This window comes from Carettochelys insculpta, chromosome 12 (assembly GCF_033958435.1).
Source record: "Carettochelys insculpta isolate YL-2023 chromosome 12, ASM3395843v1, whole genome shotgun sequence".
Classification (NCBI taxonomy): domain Eukaryota; kingdom Metazoa; phylum Chordata; order Testudines; family Carettochelyidae; genus Carettochelys; species Carettochelys insculpta.
The window spans coordinates 1538003-1554810 of record NC_134148.1 but is presented as its reverse complement, the minus strand read 5'-3'; the positions used below and the strand labels follow the sequence as shown (position 1 = coordinate 1554810).

The 16808-nt window shown below is 41.7% G+C and overlaps 1 protein-coding gene across 7 annotated transcripts in view; it reads left to right on the top strand.

The window, feature by feature from the left end:
• The window catches only part of NEO1 (neogenin 1), a 400117-nt gene that overhangs the window by 337504 nt on the left and 45805 nt on the right, over window positions 1-16808 (top strand). For 4 of the 7 annotated variants that reach the window (XM_075006454.1, XM_075006452.1, XM_075006449.1 and 1 more), the window contains exons 17-19: window positions 91-314; window positions 8942-9080; window positions 13726-13833. In XM_075006454.1, coding sequence (XP_074862555.1) covers window positions 91-314; window positions 8942-9080; window positions 13726-13833 — 471 coding nt within the window. The remainder of the gene's footprint in view (window positions 1-90; window positions 315-8941; window positions 9081-13725; window positions 13834-16808) is intronic. The other 3 variants (XM_075006455.1, XM_075006453.1, XM_075006451.1) reach the window with 1 other exon arrangement.

The following is a 16808-nucleotide window of genomic DNA, read 5'->3' as shown; positions in this document are numbered from 1 at the left end:
CATTTCCCTTTTTGTTTTTCTTTCCATTAAAATGCCCTATTCTCCTTTTTTTAATTATAATACACTTCTTTTTACCCATCAATCCCCTAGACACTTCTGAAGTTGATTTATTTGTTATTAATGCTCCATACACTCCAGTGCCAGATCCCTCCCCCATGATGCCACCGGTGGGAGTTCAGGCTTCCATTCTGAGCCATGACACCATAAGGATCACTTGGGCAGACAACTCGCTGCCGAAGAATCAGAAGATAACAGATGCTCGGTACTACACAGTCCGCTGGAAAACCAACATTCCTGCAAACACAAAATACAAGGTACTTGTGGCTGAACAACATCAATATAGTTGGTACAATTTAATGAGCACAGATTTGATTCTTCATTTAGTGTTAATGGCAATTTGAGAGTTGAAGCATTTGCTTAGCAAGCAATCTAGATTTGGATCCAACTGAATTTGAGATGAATGGACTCTCGTTGACAACACTATCCCTCAGTTACATAATCACTTTATAGGTTTAATAAACTTGATTCAATTGGACATTGTGGGGTCTGTTTACCTGCCAATAGTTCTGCATAATATGGAGTGATATATGTGAGTGGATACAAGGATCATTTTCTTTTTTGGGGTGAAATGAGGGGGAAGAAAACACTTGCAGGATTAATTTCCATTGCTGGAGCTTGGATGCCAAGAACATAGATTTTATGCTCTTCATTTAACATTGGCATAACCTGCTTACATGAAGGACATGGGCTCACACTTATAGGAGCCTACAGCACAGTAACACTGTGTATGCCATTAAAGGCTTCTCTTCAGATAGTAGTGATGGGAATCTGAATTAATGGGCTGAGGAGTCAAACTGAAAAATGTTTACCTTATTTCATGCCAAAGAAAAAGGACAAGCTTCTCTGGTCATATTAAGTTGATGATAAAACTATTTTTATGATAGTGACCAAATGAAAAAAATTATAACTATTCCATTATGGTATTCCCTGCTTCTCTGATTTTTTTTCTGCAAATACCATATCAAAAGCAGTTGATTTAAAAAAATGCTGACTGTATATTTCATGTTAGAAATGAGCCTCAAAGGATATGGTTATTACGTTTGCCAGTTATGGAGCTCCTTTTATGTTCCTTTACAGAGCAATCTTGTTACAACCCAGAAATGTCACACTGGTATTAAAAGATGCATGGTTTGTGTGTTGCGCCGCTAATGGAAGTATTATTTATGACTCTACATTCCTGAGTCATGTGCATTGGGCATCATGGGAGCCGTTTATACAGTGCTTATAGGTCCATGAATTAGGACCTTATCAAAGATACAGTACTATATGAATTGCTCCCATAATGCTCTGTGCTGGTGACCAGGTGACTGAGGAGTGTGGATTCATAAATAATGGACCAAATATTATAATACATAATAATGAAATAAAATTGTTTAATATTCCTCAATGGAAAACATTTGCCTCACAAGACATAGGCATCAGAAGCATTGTATTATCAGCTCTATCCCACAGCATTAACAGTCTGTGCACTGTCTGTTTTTCTCTGCTTCAGCCACACATTCTCTGCTCTGTTATGGAGCAATACAGCTGCTGATTTTCATCCCACTGAAGGGCAATATCTCTTGAGCAATTCTGCCCATTACACTGATGGATTGCAGCTAGGTCCTTGGTATCTGCATTAATATGAATTGATGAATGTTACATGGTTGCTAGGTCCATCTCCATTGACCCCACTTTTAGGTGAACATATTAGAGGCTATCAGTCTCGTGTGCATTACTCATAGGTTCTCTGACAGAAAGCACTCTGACTTGGGGCCAGTGTTCTCTCTATTTTTTCCATACATGTGCAGAATAAATTTTATGTGCACCAAGGCATGTGCAGATGTGCACCATTAATAAATACATGCTGCCCACTGTGGATAGCTGGGGGCCCTCTGCTAATCAGCTGGTTGGCATCTTAATTTCTCCTGGTGGCCGCCCAAGCACACTCAGCTTACAGGGAACACTGCTCAGGATCCTGGTCAGCTGGGTGCAGTGTCTACATGGCAGTTTCCTCTCCCAGTTTCTAGCTCAAGTGGTTCCAGATTCTGAAAAGTTTCTAAGGAAAAAAAATCTTGTCCCTTATCAAAGCAACCCTGTACAGTTCATCTCGTTGGTAATCAGAAGCTGCCTTCCAAATCTGCCATTTCAGAAGAGTCATCTTGTTATGCCAAGTTTCAAAATAACGTCTGCCCATGGGAGGTCATTGAATGTAATCTTGTCTCAGTAGGGTGTTCAGCTCTAAGTCAATGAGAGATTCTTCCCTTAAACATCTCAGTGTGGGGTTCCAGGAAGCTGTGTACATCGCACAATTCCCTGTACCACTCATAGAAATCTGCTTTGTAGCCACAGTTCATTTTTGCAGATGCAGATGATAATTTTGTCTCTGGAACCCTGCGTATTTGTAGGTATGTGCTTTATATCCACGGGTATCTGCGTATGAGGTTTGGAAAAGGATATCCATGGCTCATTTTTGCGGATACGAATGAAGATGCAGATACGGATTTTGTATCTGATCTGACAAAGTCCTGGGCAATCACTTGTGGGTCCTGCGCTTTGGGGCGGTTAAGGTAATGCTTCAGAGGCTGGCTGTGCCCCTTTTTGCTCCGCCTCCAGAGCGGGGCACAGCCTACTGAGCTGTACTCATCATAGGCACAGTCATAAGGGGGGAAAGTCTCCCATAGATGTTGAGGCTCCTCCAACTCCTTCCAAGCTGTCCTGGGGAGTGTGGGGGTGGTCTGGGGAGAGCCCAGTCCCCTCCCACTCGATCCAGGTTCCAACAAGCCTTTTCTCTTGCAGGGCTCTCCTTCACAGACCTTTCCTCCTTCCTGCTCCACCCCCTTTCTCTTTCCTCCTCCTTACCTGAGGGGAAACCTTTTCAAGGGCTCCACAGGCCTTGATTGGCTGCAGGTGCTTAATTAGCCCCAGGTGTTGGTTTGACCTGGTGCTGCAGGCTGATCCTTGCTGGACCTTAGTCCCTGGGGAACATCAAAACAAAGACCCAAGTGCCCACATACATGCCCTCCACTGGGCTACTGTAACCTGCTGTGGGCTGTCACGCTGCTCAGGGCTCTATGCACACTGCTGACCCTTTCTCAGGTAGTGCACGTGCATTTCAGCACTTCATTAGTAAACTTCGAAATGGCCATTTGTGTGGCCATTTCGAAGTTTGGGGCTAGTGTAGACACGGCCTCGAATTGAAAGGGACCTCAAGAGGTCATCAAGTCCAGTCCCCTGCCCTCATGGCAGGACTGAGCATTCTCTAGACCATCCCTGATAGATGTGATTGCACAACTTCCCTAGGCAATTTATTCAGTGTTTAACCACCCTGGCAGATAGGAATCTTTCCTAATGTCCAAGCTAAACCTCCCTTGCGGCAGTTTAAGCCCATTGCTCCTTGTCCTATACTCAGAAGCCAAGTGGAACAATTTTTCTCCCTCCTCCTTGTAATCCTCTTTTAGGTACTTGAAAATCACTAACATGCACCCTCTGTCTTCTCTTTTCTAAACTAAATAAGCCCAGTTCTTTCAGTTGTCCATCATAGCTCATGTTCTCTAGACCTTTAATCATTCTTGTTGCTCTTCTCTGGACCTTCTCCAGTTTCTCTACATCTTGCTTGAAATGTAGTGCCCAGAACTGGACGCAATACTCCAATTGAGGCCTAATCAGCACTGATTAGAGTGGTAGAATGACTTCTCATGCCGTGCTCTCAACACTCCTGTTAATACATATCAGAATCAAGTTTGCTTTTTTTGGAACAGCGTCACACTGTTGACTCATATTTAGCTTGTAATCCACTCTGAATCATAAATCCCTAGACAGTCGCTTCCCATTGTGTATGTAGGAAGCTAATTGTTCCTTCCTAAGTGGAGTACTTTGCATTTGTCCTTATTAAACTTCATCCTGTTTACCTCAGACCATTTCTCCAGTTTGTCCAGATCATTTTGAATTCTGACCCTACCCTCCAAAGAAGTCACAACCCCTCCCAGCTTCGTATAACCTGCAAACTTAATAAGTGTACTCTCTACATCAATATCTAAATCATTGATGAAGATATTGAATAGAACTGGTCCCAGAACCGTTCACTGCAGAACCCCACTTGTTATGTACTTCCAGCATGACTGCGAACCATTAATAACTACTCTCCCAGAACGGTTATCGGGCCAGTTATGCACCCACCTTATAGTAACACCATCTAAATTATACTTGCGTAGTTCATTGATAAGAAGATCGTGCGAGACCGTATCAAATGCCTCACTAAAGTCTAGGTATACCACATCCACCACGTCTGCATTATCTACAAGATGCTTGTCATCCTGTCAAAGAAAGCTGGAATAGGAATTCTGAGATTATAAATCCAGGAACCCTCTTTTCTGTAGTTTGTATGTAAGGTAACTAGGAATTGCTGCAAGGCACTAGAATAGATAGGAAGTATGTCCTGAAGCTGAAGTATTCTACCTGCTGCTAACTACTAGAATGCATTGGGTTTGACATATCATAAGAACATAAGAACAGCCATACTGGACCAAAGGTCCATCCAGCCCAGTATCCTGTCTGCCAGCAGTAGCCAACACCAGGTGCCCCAAAGGGAGCGGACCGAACAGGTAACGATCAAGCAATCTCTCTCCTGCCATCCATCGCTAGCTTCTGGGAGAGGCTGGGGACACCATTCCTTACCCATCCTGGGTAATAGCCATTAATGGACCTAATCTCCATGAATTTATATAGCTCTTTTTTAAACACTGTTATAGTCCTAGCCTTCACAGCCTCCTCTGGCAAGGAGTTCCACAAGTTGACTGTGCACTGTGTGAAGAAGAGCTTCCTTTTATTTGTTTTAAACCTGCTGCCCATTAATTTCATTTGAGCTGTGTCTACACGTGCACGCTACTTCGAAGTAGTGGCACTAACTTCGAAATAGCGCCCGTCACGGCTACACGCGCCGGGCGCTATTTCGAAGTTAACTTCGACGTTAGGCGGCGAGACGTCGAAGTCGCTAACCCCATGAGGGGATAGGAATAGCGCCCTACTTCGACGTTCAACGTCGAAGTAGGGACCGTGTAGTTGTTGCGCGTCCCGCAACTTCGAAATAGCGGGGTCCGCCATGGCGGCCATCAGCTGAGGGGTTGAGAGACGCTCTCTCTCGAGCCCCTGCGGGGCTCTATGGTCACCGTGGGCAGCAGCCCTTAGCCCAGGGCTTCTGGCTGCTGCTGCGGCAGCTGGGGATCCATGCTGCAGGCACAGGGTCTGCAACCAGTTGTCGGCTCTGTGTATCTTGTGGTGTTTAGTGCAACTGTGTCTGGGAGGGGCCCTTTAAGGGAGCGGCTTGCTGTTGAGTCCGCCCTGTGACCCTGTCTGCAGCTGTGCCTGGCACCCTTATTTTGATGTGTGCTACTTTGGCGTGTAGACGTTCCCTCGCAGCGCCTATTTCAATGTGGTGCCGCACAACGTCGAAGTTTAACATCGACGTTGCCAGCCCTGGAGGACGTGTAGACGTTACTCATCGAAATAGACTATTTTGATGTTGCTACATCGAAATAGACTATTTCGATGTAGGCTTCACGTGTAGACGTAGCCTTGGTGTCCCCTACTTCTTATATTATGGAAACAAGTAAATACTTTTTCTTTGTTCACTTTCCCTATACCACTCATAATTTTACATACCTCTATCATATCCCCCTTTAGTCTCCTCTTTTCTAAGATGAAAAGTCTTAGTCTCTTTAATCTCTTTGTACATGGACCCATTCCAAACCCCTAATCATTTTAGTTGCCCTTTTCTGTACCTTATGTTATGCCAATATATCTTTTCTGAGATGAGGAGACCACATCTGTGTGCAGTATTCAAGAAGTGGGCATACCACGGTTTTATATAAGGGCAATAAGATGCTCCCCATCTTATTTTCTAGCCCTTTTTTAATGATTCCTAATATCCTGTTTGCTTTTTTGACTGCTGCTGCATGCTGCATGGATGTTTTCAGATAACTATCCACAATGACTCCAAGATCTCTTTGCTGATGGGTTGGAGCTAAAATAACTCCCATCATACTGTATGTATAGTTGGGGTTATTTTTTCCAATGTGCATTACTTTACATTTATCCATGTTAAATTTCATTTGCTGTTTTATTGTCCAAACTCTCAATTTTGTGAGATCTTTTTGAAGTCTTTCACAGTCTGCTTTGGTCTTAACTATCTTGAACAGTTTAGTATCATCTGCAGACTTTTCCACCTCACTGTTTACCCCATTCTCCAGATCATTTATGAATAAATTCAATAGGATTGGTCCTAAGACTGACTCTTGGGGAACACCACTAGTTACCCCTCTCCATTTGGAAAATTTACCATTTATTCCTACCCTCTGTTTTCTGCCTTTTAACCAGTTCTCAGTCCATGAAAGGCTCTTCCCTCTTATCCCATAACAACTTAATTTACATAAGAGCCTTTGATGAGGGACCTTGTCAAAGGCTTTCTGGAATTCCAAGCACACTATATCCACTGGATCCCCCTTATCCACATGTTTGTTGATCCCCTCAAAGAACTCCTCGGCTACGTCTACACTTGCCCCCTTCTTCGAAGTGGGCATGGTAATCAGGCTGATGGGAGATTACTAACGAAGTGCTGCGATTCATATGCAGTACTTCATTAGGCTAATTCCCCCCATGGCAACTTCTAAGTGTCAAACTTCGAAGTGCCAGCATGCCGTGTAGCGGCGGCATTTTGAAGTGCCTGAAGTACTTTAAAGTGCCTTTACTCTCCTTTGGGGAGTGCCCTTTGGGGAGTAAAGGCACTTCAAAGCAGCGCAGGCACTTGGAAGTGCCCGCGACTACACGTCATGCCGGCACTTCGAAGTTTGATGCTTGGAAGTTGCCTTGGGGGAGAATTAGCCTAATGACATGCTGCATATGTATTGCGGCACTTCATTAGTAATCTCCCATTAGCCTGATTACCATGCCCCCTTTGAAGAAGGGGGCAAATGTAGATGTAGCCTTATAGATTAGTAAGACATGATTTCCCTTTACAGAAGCTATGCTGACTTTTGCCCCACAAATTATGTTTTTCTATGTGTCTGACAATTTTATTCTTTACTATGGTTTCAGCTAATATTCCCAGTACCGATGTTAGACTTACTGGTCAGTAATTGCCGGGATCACCTCTAGAGCTCTTTTTAAATATTGGCATTACATTAGCTATCTTCCAGTCACAGAGTACAGAAGTTGATTTAAAGGATAAGTTACAAACCACAGTTAATAGTTCTGCAATTTCACATCTGAGTTCTTTCAGAACTCTTGGCTGCATGCCACCTGTTCCTGGTGACTTGTTGCTGTTAAGTTTATCAGTCAGTTCCAAAACTTCCCCTGATGACACCTCAGTCTTGGACGATTCCTCAGATTCATCACCGACAAAGGATGGCTCAGGTTTGGAAATCTCCCTATCACCTGCAGTTGTGAAGACTGAAGCAAAAAATTCACTGAGTTTCTCCACAATGATTGTCATCTTTGAGAGCTGATTTTGTATCTCTGTCATCTGGGGGCCCCACAGGTTGTTTAGCTTGCTTCCTGCTTCTGATGTACTAAAAAACATTTTGTTCTTGCTTTTTGAGTTTTTGGCTAGCTGGTCTTCAACAGAGAGCATTTTTCAGATTGTCTTTGCTGCTTGAATGCAGCTGTCTTGAACACACAGCGCATTTATCAGAAGGTGCATTCCAAATAAGTAAGCCATTTATTTCTGGAGTTTAGATCTTTTAGAAACTTAGTGAAGGAAAAATATATTGTTGCAAGATAAAATGAATTTTATATATAATTATAGCACTAGCAATTAAGCAATTTTTAGTATAATAGGATATCACTGCTTGTTCTCTTAAAACAGCAAATGGAACCAAATAATGAATGAATTGGAAAGTTTGTCAGGCCACGCCAGTCCACTAGTCCGTGTGAAAGGGCACTCAGAGAAACTGAAAGGCAGGCACCAAACTCAAAACAGAAGAAAATTATTCTTTACACAATGCTTAGTTAACCTGTAAATCTCATACCTAGTTGGTATGACTGAGGCCAAGAGTTTAGTAGGATTCAAAAGAGAATTGAGCATTCATCTGGATAAAGAAGAATACGTGTTTCCTTTAGGGAGTGGAGAATGTAGGCTGTATAAACCCTCCTGTTTCAGGGTGTAACTTCCCTTATGAGCAGAGTATTATATAATTGTCCAGACCAGCCCTCAGAAGCATCTTTCATTTGCAACTCAAGCCACATAAGTGCATGCTGGACAGTTTAGTCCAAAGCAGAAATGGTAACTAAATGAATCGTATTTCTGATGACCTGTGCCAGAGGCCAGGTATGATTTAGGAGCATCTCTCTCCACAGATTTTCCTCCTTTATGCAAACCAACATACAGGTACAGTACCTAAGCCATTTTTTCCAGGAGTCTCAAAGAACCAACATTTTCACCTGTTTTTTGAACTCTTTAGATTTCATCTTGGAATTCTAACATAAATTTTGAAAAATACTCAAATTGCAAGATAGATTTTTAAGTTTTAACTTCCTTTTGTCATTCTTTCCCAAAGTTCATTTAATGTAACATTGTAAATTAAACACTACCACTAGACAGGTAAAAAGTCTTGCTGCATAACAAGTGCATCCTACACCTTGTGCTGCTGTATTTACAGTTGTAATTGAACGGTATTGAATATTTTTGCTGATCGTAAAAGGAACTTCTCATTTCTGATACAGTAAATGTTCCATTAATACTTTATTAAAAATTTGCATAGTAGAAAAAATATTGAGAGATTATGGCCCTGGTTTCAACTGTTGGTAATGTTATAATGCTTTGGGGACTTCACTTAGACAAGAGTATTTGAGACCTTGTCAATTATGTTTTTCACTGAAGAAGTTCCTTTTACTTCATTTCTTTCAGATGGCAAACACAACCACCTTGAGCTATTTAGTGACTGGTTTAAAGCCCAACACCTTGTATGAGTTCTCTGTGATGGTGACTAAAGGTCGAAGATCAAGTACTTGGAGTATGACAGCACATGGAACTACTTTTGAATTAGGTATTTACGTATGTCTCTCTGGAACTGCTAACTGTTTTAACAAGATGAATAAACCCAAGTGCAGGTTTTCTGTATGGAATAAAAATGGCAGTCTTCTGAGGCAACTCTTACAGTAGTAATATGGTTTGAAATTCATGATTTGTGATCAAATTACAGAAAAAAAGAAAGATTAAATGCTCCACAGTTAATAGATTGGAAAAAAGAAAGAGAGGTGTGTTTCAAATATCTGAGAAATCTCATCTTAATAGCAGCAACTGGGAAAAACCTTGTTTGTTAATCATAAACATTTGCTAAGATTCTTTAATTATAGAACAAAAGAAGAGATGTAGCACAGCAGTTTAGTCAAAGTCACATAATCTCCTGAATTGCCCAGACAGCTATTGGCACTATAGAAGCTGTAAACTGCTTATAAACCTCAGAATCATTGGTAGCTTTACAAGTAATAGTAGAAATTCATGCTTAGTAACTATCAGCAGGTTGCAGAACCCCTGTGCTCCAGACCTGTCCCCCAGTATCTTATTTTTTCACTAGCCAGGCTGGCCGAAGAGCTGGCATCAATCTCTGTCTTTGAGAACAACAAGAAGCCTTCTGGCACCTTACAGGCTAACATATTTTGGACCATAAACTTTTGTGGGCAAAGACCTGCTTCATCAGATGCTATCTTTGTTAGCTTCCAGCTATCTTCAGTTTAGTTTTAATTTGGCAATCATAGAACCATGGAATCAAGAGGGACTGTAAGGATCATGTAGTCTTAACCTCCTGCCAAGATGCAGGTTTGATGGGTTAAACCATCCAGGTCAGACGGATATCCAGCTTCTTTTTGGAAACCTCCCTTGAAGGAGATTTCACAACTTCCTTACGCATCTGTTCCACCAACCTGCTATTCATACAGTTACGAAGTTTTTCCTGAGATTTAACCTAAATTTGCTGCTCTTATTCATACTATATTTATTTTTTTTTGTTTATTTTAGTTGTTAAAATGGATAATCCTCTCTAAATAGCTTTAAAGCCTTGACAGCTATTAAAATATTGCATTAAAAATGTAAAAAATGAAGCACACAATCAGTCAGCACAATATCGAGTGAAACCAATCACTTAGTTTACATTTAAAACAAACATTTTAAAAATACCCCAGGTTGCTTTTGAAAATGTTACTCTTTTTTGTGGGTGTAGTATATCTTTGTAGTGTTAAACATCTTTGTTAATGTGAGTTTCACAGAGACAATTGTTAACCTAGAACTGAGGCAACCTAAAATCTTAACAGCTGACAAAGCCCAGCTGACAGAAGCAGCACAGTGCGCTATATCAAGTTGCTAGGTGTGGTGAGGCCCAAAATAAGAGAAACTGGTCACTCTGTTTTAATGCAATGACATCTATCTGTCACGCAAGCTCAGTTTGGAAACCTAGAAGTTGCAGAAGTGTAAACAACTTTTAAGTGAAATTGGCATTCAAAATACAAGTGACTGAGCTATGAATCAGGGTGAAATGAAGAAATCAATTATCTGTCCCTGACTACAGTCACCCTTTCATTAGAGATCTCCACAGACTTAGGCAGACAGAGTTGCCAGCTCTTGTGATTTTTACTGTGTCTTGTGATATTGTCTTAAACCCTAACAGTGAAATTTTGTAAATACATGAAAATGTTAGGTTTCATTTAAAACAAAAAATAACTTTCTAGTCCTTGGATAGGAGGAGAAAAACTTGGAAGCATGATCATAGTTCACCCAAAGGGCTCAAAAAATGAAAACAAGTAAAAAGAACTCCTAATTTATTACATTTTTAAAAAAATTATAGTTTAAAACAGTCTCCTGATTTTAGGTACCTAACTGATGTTTTGTGAACAGTTGGGGCTGGCAAGACTGCATAAGACTTACTTCCCCTGGTGATCAGCAAACTTTGATGGTAGTGTCTATTAGGGTTACACATGCGCTATCTCACCTTGTATGCTGTCCCTCCCAGTCACACAGGTTAACCCCCATCAATTCCTTATCAGTGAGAGTTGGAGTCTTAGCAGTCTGTTAAGACTTGCTTATTTTACACATAAGCCAGACATACATCATGATCAGATTAAGGCCAGTACCCATGGAATCCCCAGTAATCACAGTATTCTGTGGAAGTTTGGACATGTTCGTGTCACTGGTCTATAGCTCTCAGAGCTAGGGACATTCTTGAAGAAGATGATGGATTAGGAAATTGACTTTGTGTAGTGTGTATGAACAATATCTAGAGGGATCATGTTGACAAATCTGTCAAATGCAATTTGAATACCACTTGGAGAACCTTTCGCAGAACACTATGCAATCAGTAGGGACTCTGCCTCTGATTCCATCTTTAGCTCCATGGCACGGTCATCTGTAATTGACCTGACTCAAGTCCCAGCATTCCAAAAAGAGTACTGTTGGGACGCACCTCAAGTGGAGCACCAATAGGGATACTACTTGATGAAGAGGAAGAAGTCACTAATGATGATTCTTCATGATGTGTGTTCCTATGGGTGCTTTGCAACCCATTGTTCTCTGCTATCCTTTGGAATTCTTGTCTGTGACGCTGTTGCAGAGAGGGAACTGAGGGGCATTGGCCAGCACACACTGGCTAGTGTCATGGTACCATGAGCAGAGACAGTGCATGTGAAGGCCCAACAGGCATAGTTGCTAAATTTCTCTATCAGCCACACAGGGACACAAGTACACCTGCAGTGGAACAAGCACAGGCACACATGTTTTGAAGAGACACAAGATCAATAACTTCTTGTAGCTCAAGAACGGACCTGGAAATTGGAAACCTCCAGAGTTCTAGTGTTGACTGTGCTCTGGGTTCCTTGCATTCTAGTCTTGTCTATGACATTGATTCATCCTTAGCTTAAATCCCTCCCTGTTCCACAGAGCTCTTGAGCACCTTTGATGATTTGTTGAATTGGGGCAGTAGTCACTAATCATTTGGCCTCATTTCCCCCATCTCGAAAATGGGGATAATAATACTTAGTAATCAAACATAGGGGATGATGGGAGGATTAGTCACCAGTAAATTATGTATGTAAAACACTTTCAACATAAAAAACACTTTGGCTACATCTACACTGTGGCTGCATCTACACTTGCATTGCTCTTTTGAAAGAGGCATGCAAATGAGGGAAATCAAAAATGCAAATGAGGTGCAGAAATTGACGCGCTCCTTGATGTCCCCTTATTGATGTCCCCTTATTCCCATCTGCTCATGGGCATAAGAGGACTTTGAAGTCGGCGGGGTCCTTTCGAAAAGGAGCCCCGTCAGGACGAGCCGCGTGGCGGTGAGGCGCGTCAATTTCGAAGTGCCGCGGCCGCCCGCATGCTAATGAGGCGCTGAATATGTATTTCAGCGCTTCATTAGTAAACTTCGAAATGGCCATTTGCATGGCCATTTCGAAGTTTGGGGCTAGTGTAGACACGGCCTTCCTCATTTTTGTGCAGGAGGGTTGGTGGGGAAAAGACTTCTGTCTGAAGCTACTGACAAAAAAAGGGGGCCATGTGCTTCTCTGTTTCCCGAGTTTAACCAAAGCCTGGGTTAGCAGAGCAAGAAACAACTCTGGATGTAGCCTTCCTTGCAAGCCATCCAGAAACCTGTTGTCAAAGTTAAAGGTCTCCAAGACATTACAATTATAAACCTCTGGCACTTGAACTTGGTATTTCAAATGTATTCATGGTAGAAAATCGCTCTTACAGTTTGCCCAGGGCAAATATTTTGTGTTCAGATTAATGTTATGTACATTAAAAAAACACAAAATAGAGAATGGTGTCTTTACTAGTTGATTGGATTTCAGGAATATTAAGCTATTGTGAACTTCAAATCAGTGCCTTCAACTAATAGCTTTGCTTCTATAAATATAGTCTGCTTTTTTTAAAACAAAAAAAAAAAAAGACAAAAATTGAATACACATTATTTATCCAATCATGATTCCCAGCATTTGTTGATAAACTATAGAAACAGATAGCTCCTTAAGGAAAGGAAAGATTGTATGCCATATGGCATTGGCCATTTTAATGGACTAAATCATTAAAACTTCTGCTCTAGAATAATAGCTTTACCTTGCAATTAAACATACTGGCTGTGGCCATGCTAGCCCCTCCCTTAGGAGGGACTATGGTAAGGTGGCACTTTGGAATATGCTAATAAGTATGAATATTCAGTGCCTCATTAGAATAATGGCAGCTGCACATGCACTTTGAAATTGCTGGTTTCAAAATGCACGCCGTCCATATAGGTGCAGGTCTTTTGAAACGGACCCCTTGTTTTGAAAGCCCCTTCTTCTCATTTGGTTGTGGGAATAAGGGGCTTTCGGAATCAGGGAGTCCTTTCAAAAGGCCCCCAGCTATACGGGCATTGTGCGTTTCAAAACCGGCAGATTCGAAGCATGTGCAGCTGCTATTATGTTAATGAGGCACTGTATATTCATAGCAGTGCCTCATTAGCATATTCCAAAGTGCCACCTTACCATAGTCCCTCCTAAGGGAGGGGCTAGTGTGGCCGCAGCCACTGGGTTTCTGTTGCTGAGCACCCATACTTCTGCAGCAGAGTAAGTTTGAAAGGATGGTGATGAGATCATTTACATGGATTCAGAGAGATACTTTCATTCTTCTAATGAAAGGGTTCTTTGTTTTTTGTTTTGCAGTTCCTACCTCTCCGCCAAAGGATGTGACTGTGGTGAGCAAAGAGGGAAAACCGAGGACCATAATTGTAAACTGGCAGCCTCCATCTGAAGCAAATGGCAAAATTACAGGTGCAGTTTGTTTGTGCTCTCTGGAGTGATCATGTGTCCTTACTTCTGGTACACTGAGTTTGGGAGAGTAAATGGAAAGTACCTAATCAACAGCAGATTAGACACCATGGCTGTGGCCACACTAGCCCCTCCTTTTGGAGGGGCGATGGTAATATGGCACTTTGGGATAAGCTAATGAGACATTGCTATGAATATGCAGCACCTCATTAGCATAATGGAAGCTGTGTGCACTTGGAAACTTCTGGTTTTCAAAATGCAAAAGCTGCGTATGTAGCTGGGGGGGGCACCATGGGAATAAGGGGCTTTTGAAATCGGGGCCATTTCGAAAGGCTGCCTGGCTACATGGGCGATATGCATTTTGAAACCAAGAGTTTCAAAGTGTGTGTGGTCACCATTATGCTAATGAGGTGCTAGATATTCATGGCAGTGCCTCATTAGCATATCCCAAAGTGCCACATTACATAGCCCCTCAGAAAGGAGGGGCTAGTGTGGCCACAGCCCATATGTAACTTCCCAGTCTCATGTGCTGTGTGTTCTTTGTTAATCACAAACCCATTCTCTACGTTTCTCTTGTTATTTATGAATCTCCTCCTGTAGCTCAAGTTAACTGTTGGAAATGGCTTAGGTATAACAAATAAATGCAGTTCTGACATTTTCAGCCCACTACTGCTCTGCTCTTTTGAGGAAAGCAGTGGAACTGCTGATATCTGCATTCAGTTTAGCTCATTTTGACATAGGAGTCTAGGCCATGTAAAATTCTAAGGCAAGGCCAGATGATCATTTCAAACACTGTAGAAATCATCTTCCACAACTTGTGCAATGCTAGTAGCAAACATCTAGAAACATACGTCTGCATTTGGACATTTAATGAAAGAGACTCACCCCTGTTCTCTAGCATGTTGTCTGTGGCATTCCTCTGGTAGAAAGTGGATTTAAACCCAGTATGTATAGGTGCTCAAGGACTTCCCCTGTGTTCAAGGCAATTCATAAGTGATCTAGGAGCACACCTGGATATATTTGTGATCTAGTAGTTCATAGTTGCTTGAATGGCCCCTTTGGACCAAGCTCTGAATTGCACCTTGGACCTGGGTGGTTGTTTCTTTACTAAGAACTTCATGCAGACAAAAGATCTCCTGGAAGGGAGAAAATAAATATATCCCCCCAGTATTTTTAAAATAATATAGAATTTGATTGTGTAGATGTGGGTGAAAAGATAGACACATGTTGAGATGGACAGCTACTGATCCAAAGATGAGGTGATGAGCTCATCTTCAGCTTTCTGTAGCTCAGAAGCTTCTTATGAACAGAAGTTAGTCCAATAAAGATATTACCTCACTCACCTTGTCTCTCTATTGGTCAGGGACCACCATGGTTACAGTAGTTCAAACATACGCACGTAGCACTAGAGAGTTCACAATGGTGTGACATATGAAGGTTCATGTTTTAGAAGTGCCACTGCATATCCTCACTTGCAGAGTTTCCACATGCCGCTGCTTGCCTCAGATCCAGCTAGAAGAGCAGTGCACTTCTGGATCGTACGAGTGCTATTCACATTGAAGCTATGAAGAGCTGTACAGTTCCTACTCCTCCTCCTCCTCATGTCTTTCCTGTCTTGGTTAGCTACAAGCTTCAGGACTATATGTGGCGTGCCCTTTATCTTTTAGTAGTCTTTCTACTTGTCTGGTTCCAAGTTGTTTTTGTAGTTTTTTTGGTTGATTTGCCAAATGTTTGCTCCCCATCCACCTCAACTCTTCAGTATTGCATCGGCAGAATGTTTAGTTGGTGCTTGAGCTTGAGGGGTTTATTCTGTGCTCTAAGTTTGACAACTAAGCAGGATTCAAACAGTGTTTGATGTATTTCAGTAAAATGTACTTCTTGCCTAGAGCCAGAAATGGGGAAGGTGGTTAGAAAACTTTTAGAATGCAAAGTCCAACTGAACAGAGTTCTAAGGGAAAGAAAAATTGTGACATCCATTTCAGTAACCTTTTTGAAAGTGGCTTACGTATAACATGGTCTGAGTCCTTGGACAGCAAGGAACAAGGATAATGTATCCGTTTGGATAGATGAGACTCTCCTCATAGAACACTAGAACTGGAAGGAACCTCAAGAAGTCATCGAATCCAGTTCCCTGCCCTCTTGGCAGGACCAAGCACCATCTGGATTGTCTCCAACAGGTGTCTCTCTAACCTGCTCTTAAATATCTCCAGCGATGGAGATTTCACAGCCTCCCTAGGTAATGTATTCCACTGTTTAACCACCCTGACAGTTAGGAAGTTTTTCTTAATATCTGATCTAAACCTCCCTTGCTGCAGCTTAAGCCCGGCGCTCCTTGTCCTCTCCAGAGAGGCCAAGAACAATTTTTCTCCCTCCTCCTTGTAATCCTCTTTGAGGTACTTGAAAAACACTAGCACGTCCCTGCTACGTTCTCTTTTCTAAACTAAACAAGCCCAGTTCTTTCAGTCTTCCCTCATAGGTCATGCTCTCTAGACCTTTAATCATACTTATTGCTCTTCTCTTTGCAATAGTATGTCTCCCGCTTCTAGTCTTCATACTGTACTAGTGGACTTCGAACCTGAACTGGTCTGAGTCTGAAGATCAGATACCCCACATTTAATCACTTGCAAATTATGCAGCAATCTCAAATGCATGCCAATAAATTCTTTATATGACCCTATGTCTGTCTGTGTAAAAGAAAGACACTTAAATTTTTAATCCAAATTTGTCATGAAAATGTGCCTATTCAGGCACAATGTTGCTTGTCTCCTCTTAAAATGATGATGATGATGATGATGAAAAAAAGTGTGCTTTCTTACCTGGATTTAGTAGAATTTTATAAGACTTAAGCTTGATTTAGTATTGTCTGAAATGGCAGTGATCACAGCTGAATGTTTTTAAAATGTTTTGTCATCACATTTGCAATCACTCTGTAAAAGGGAATCTTAAAATTATTGCAGTCTATCAAACATTGGAATTCA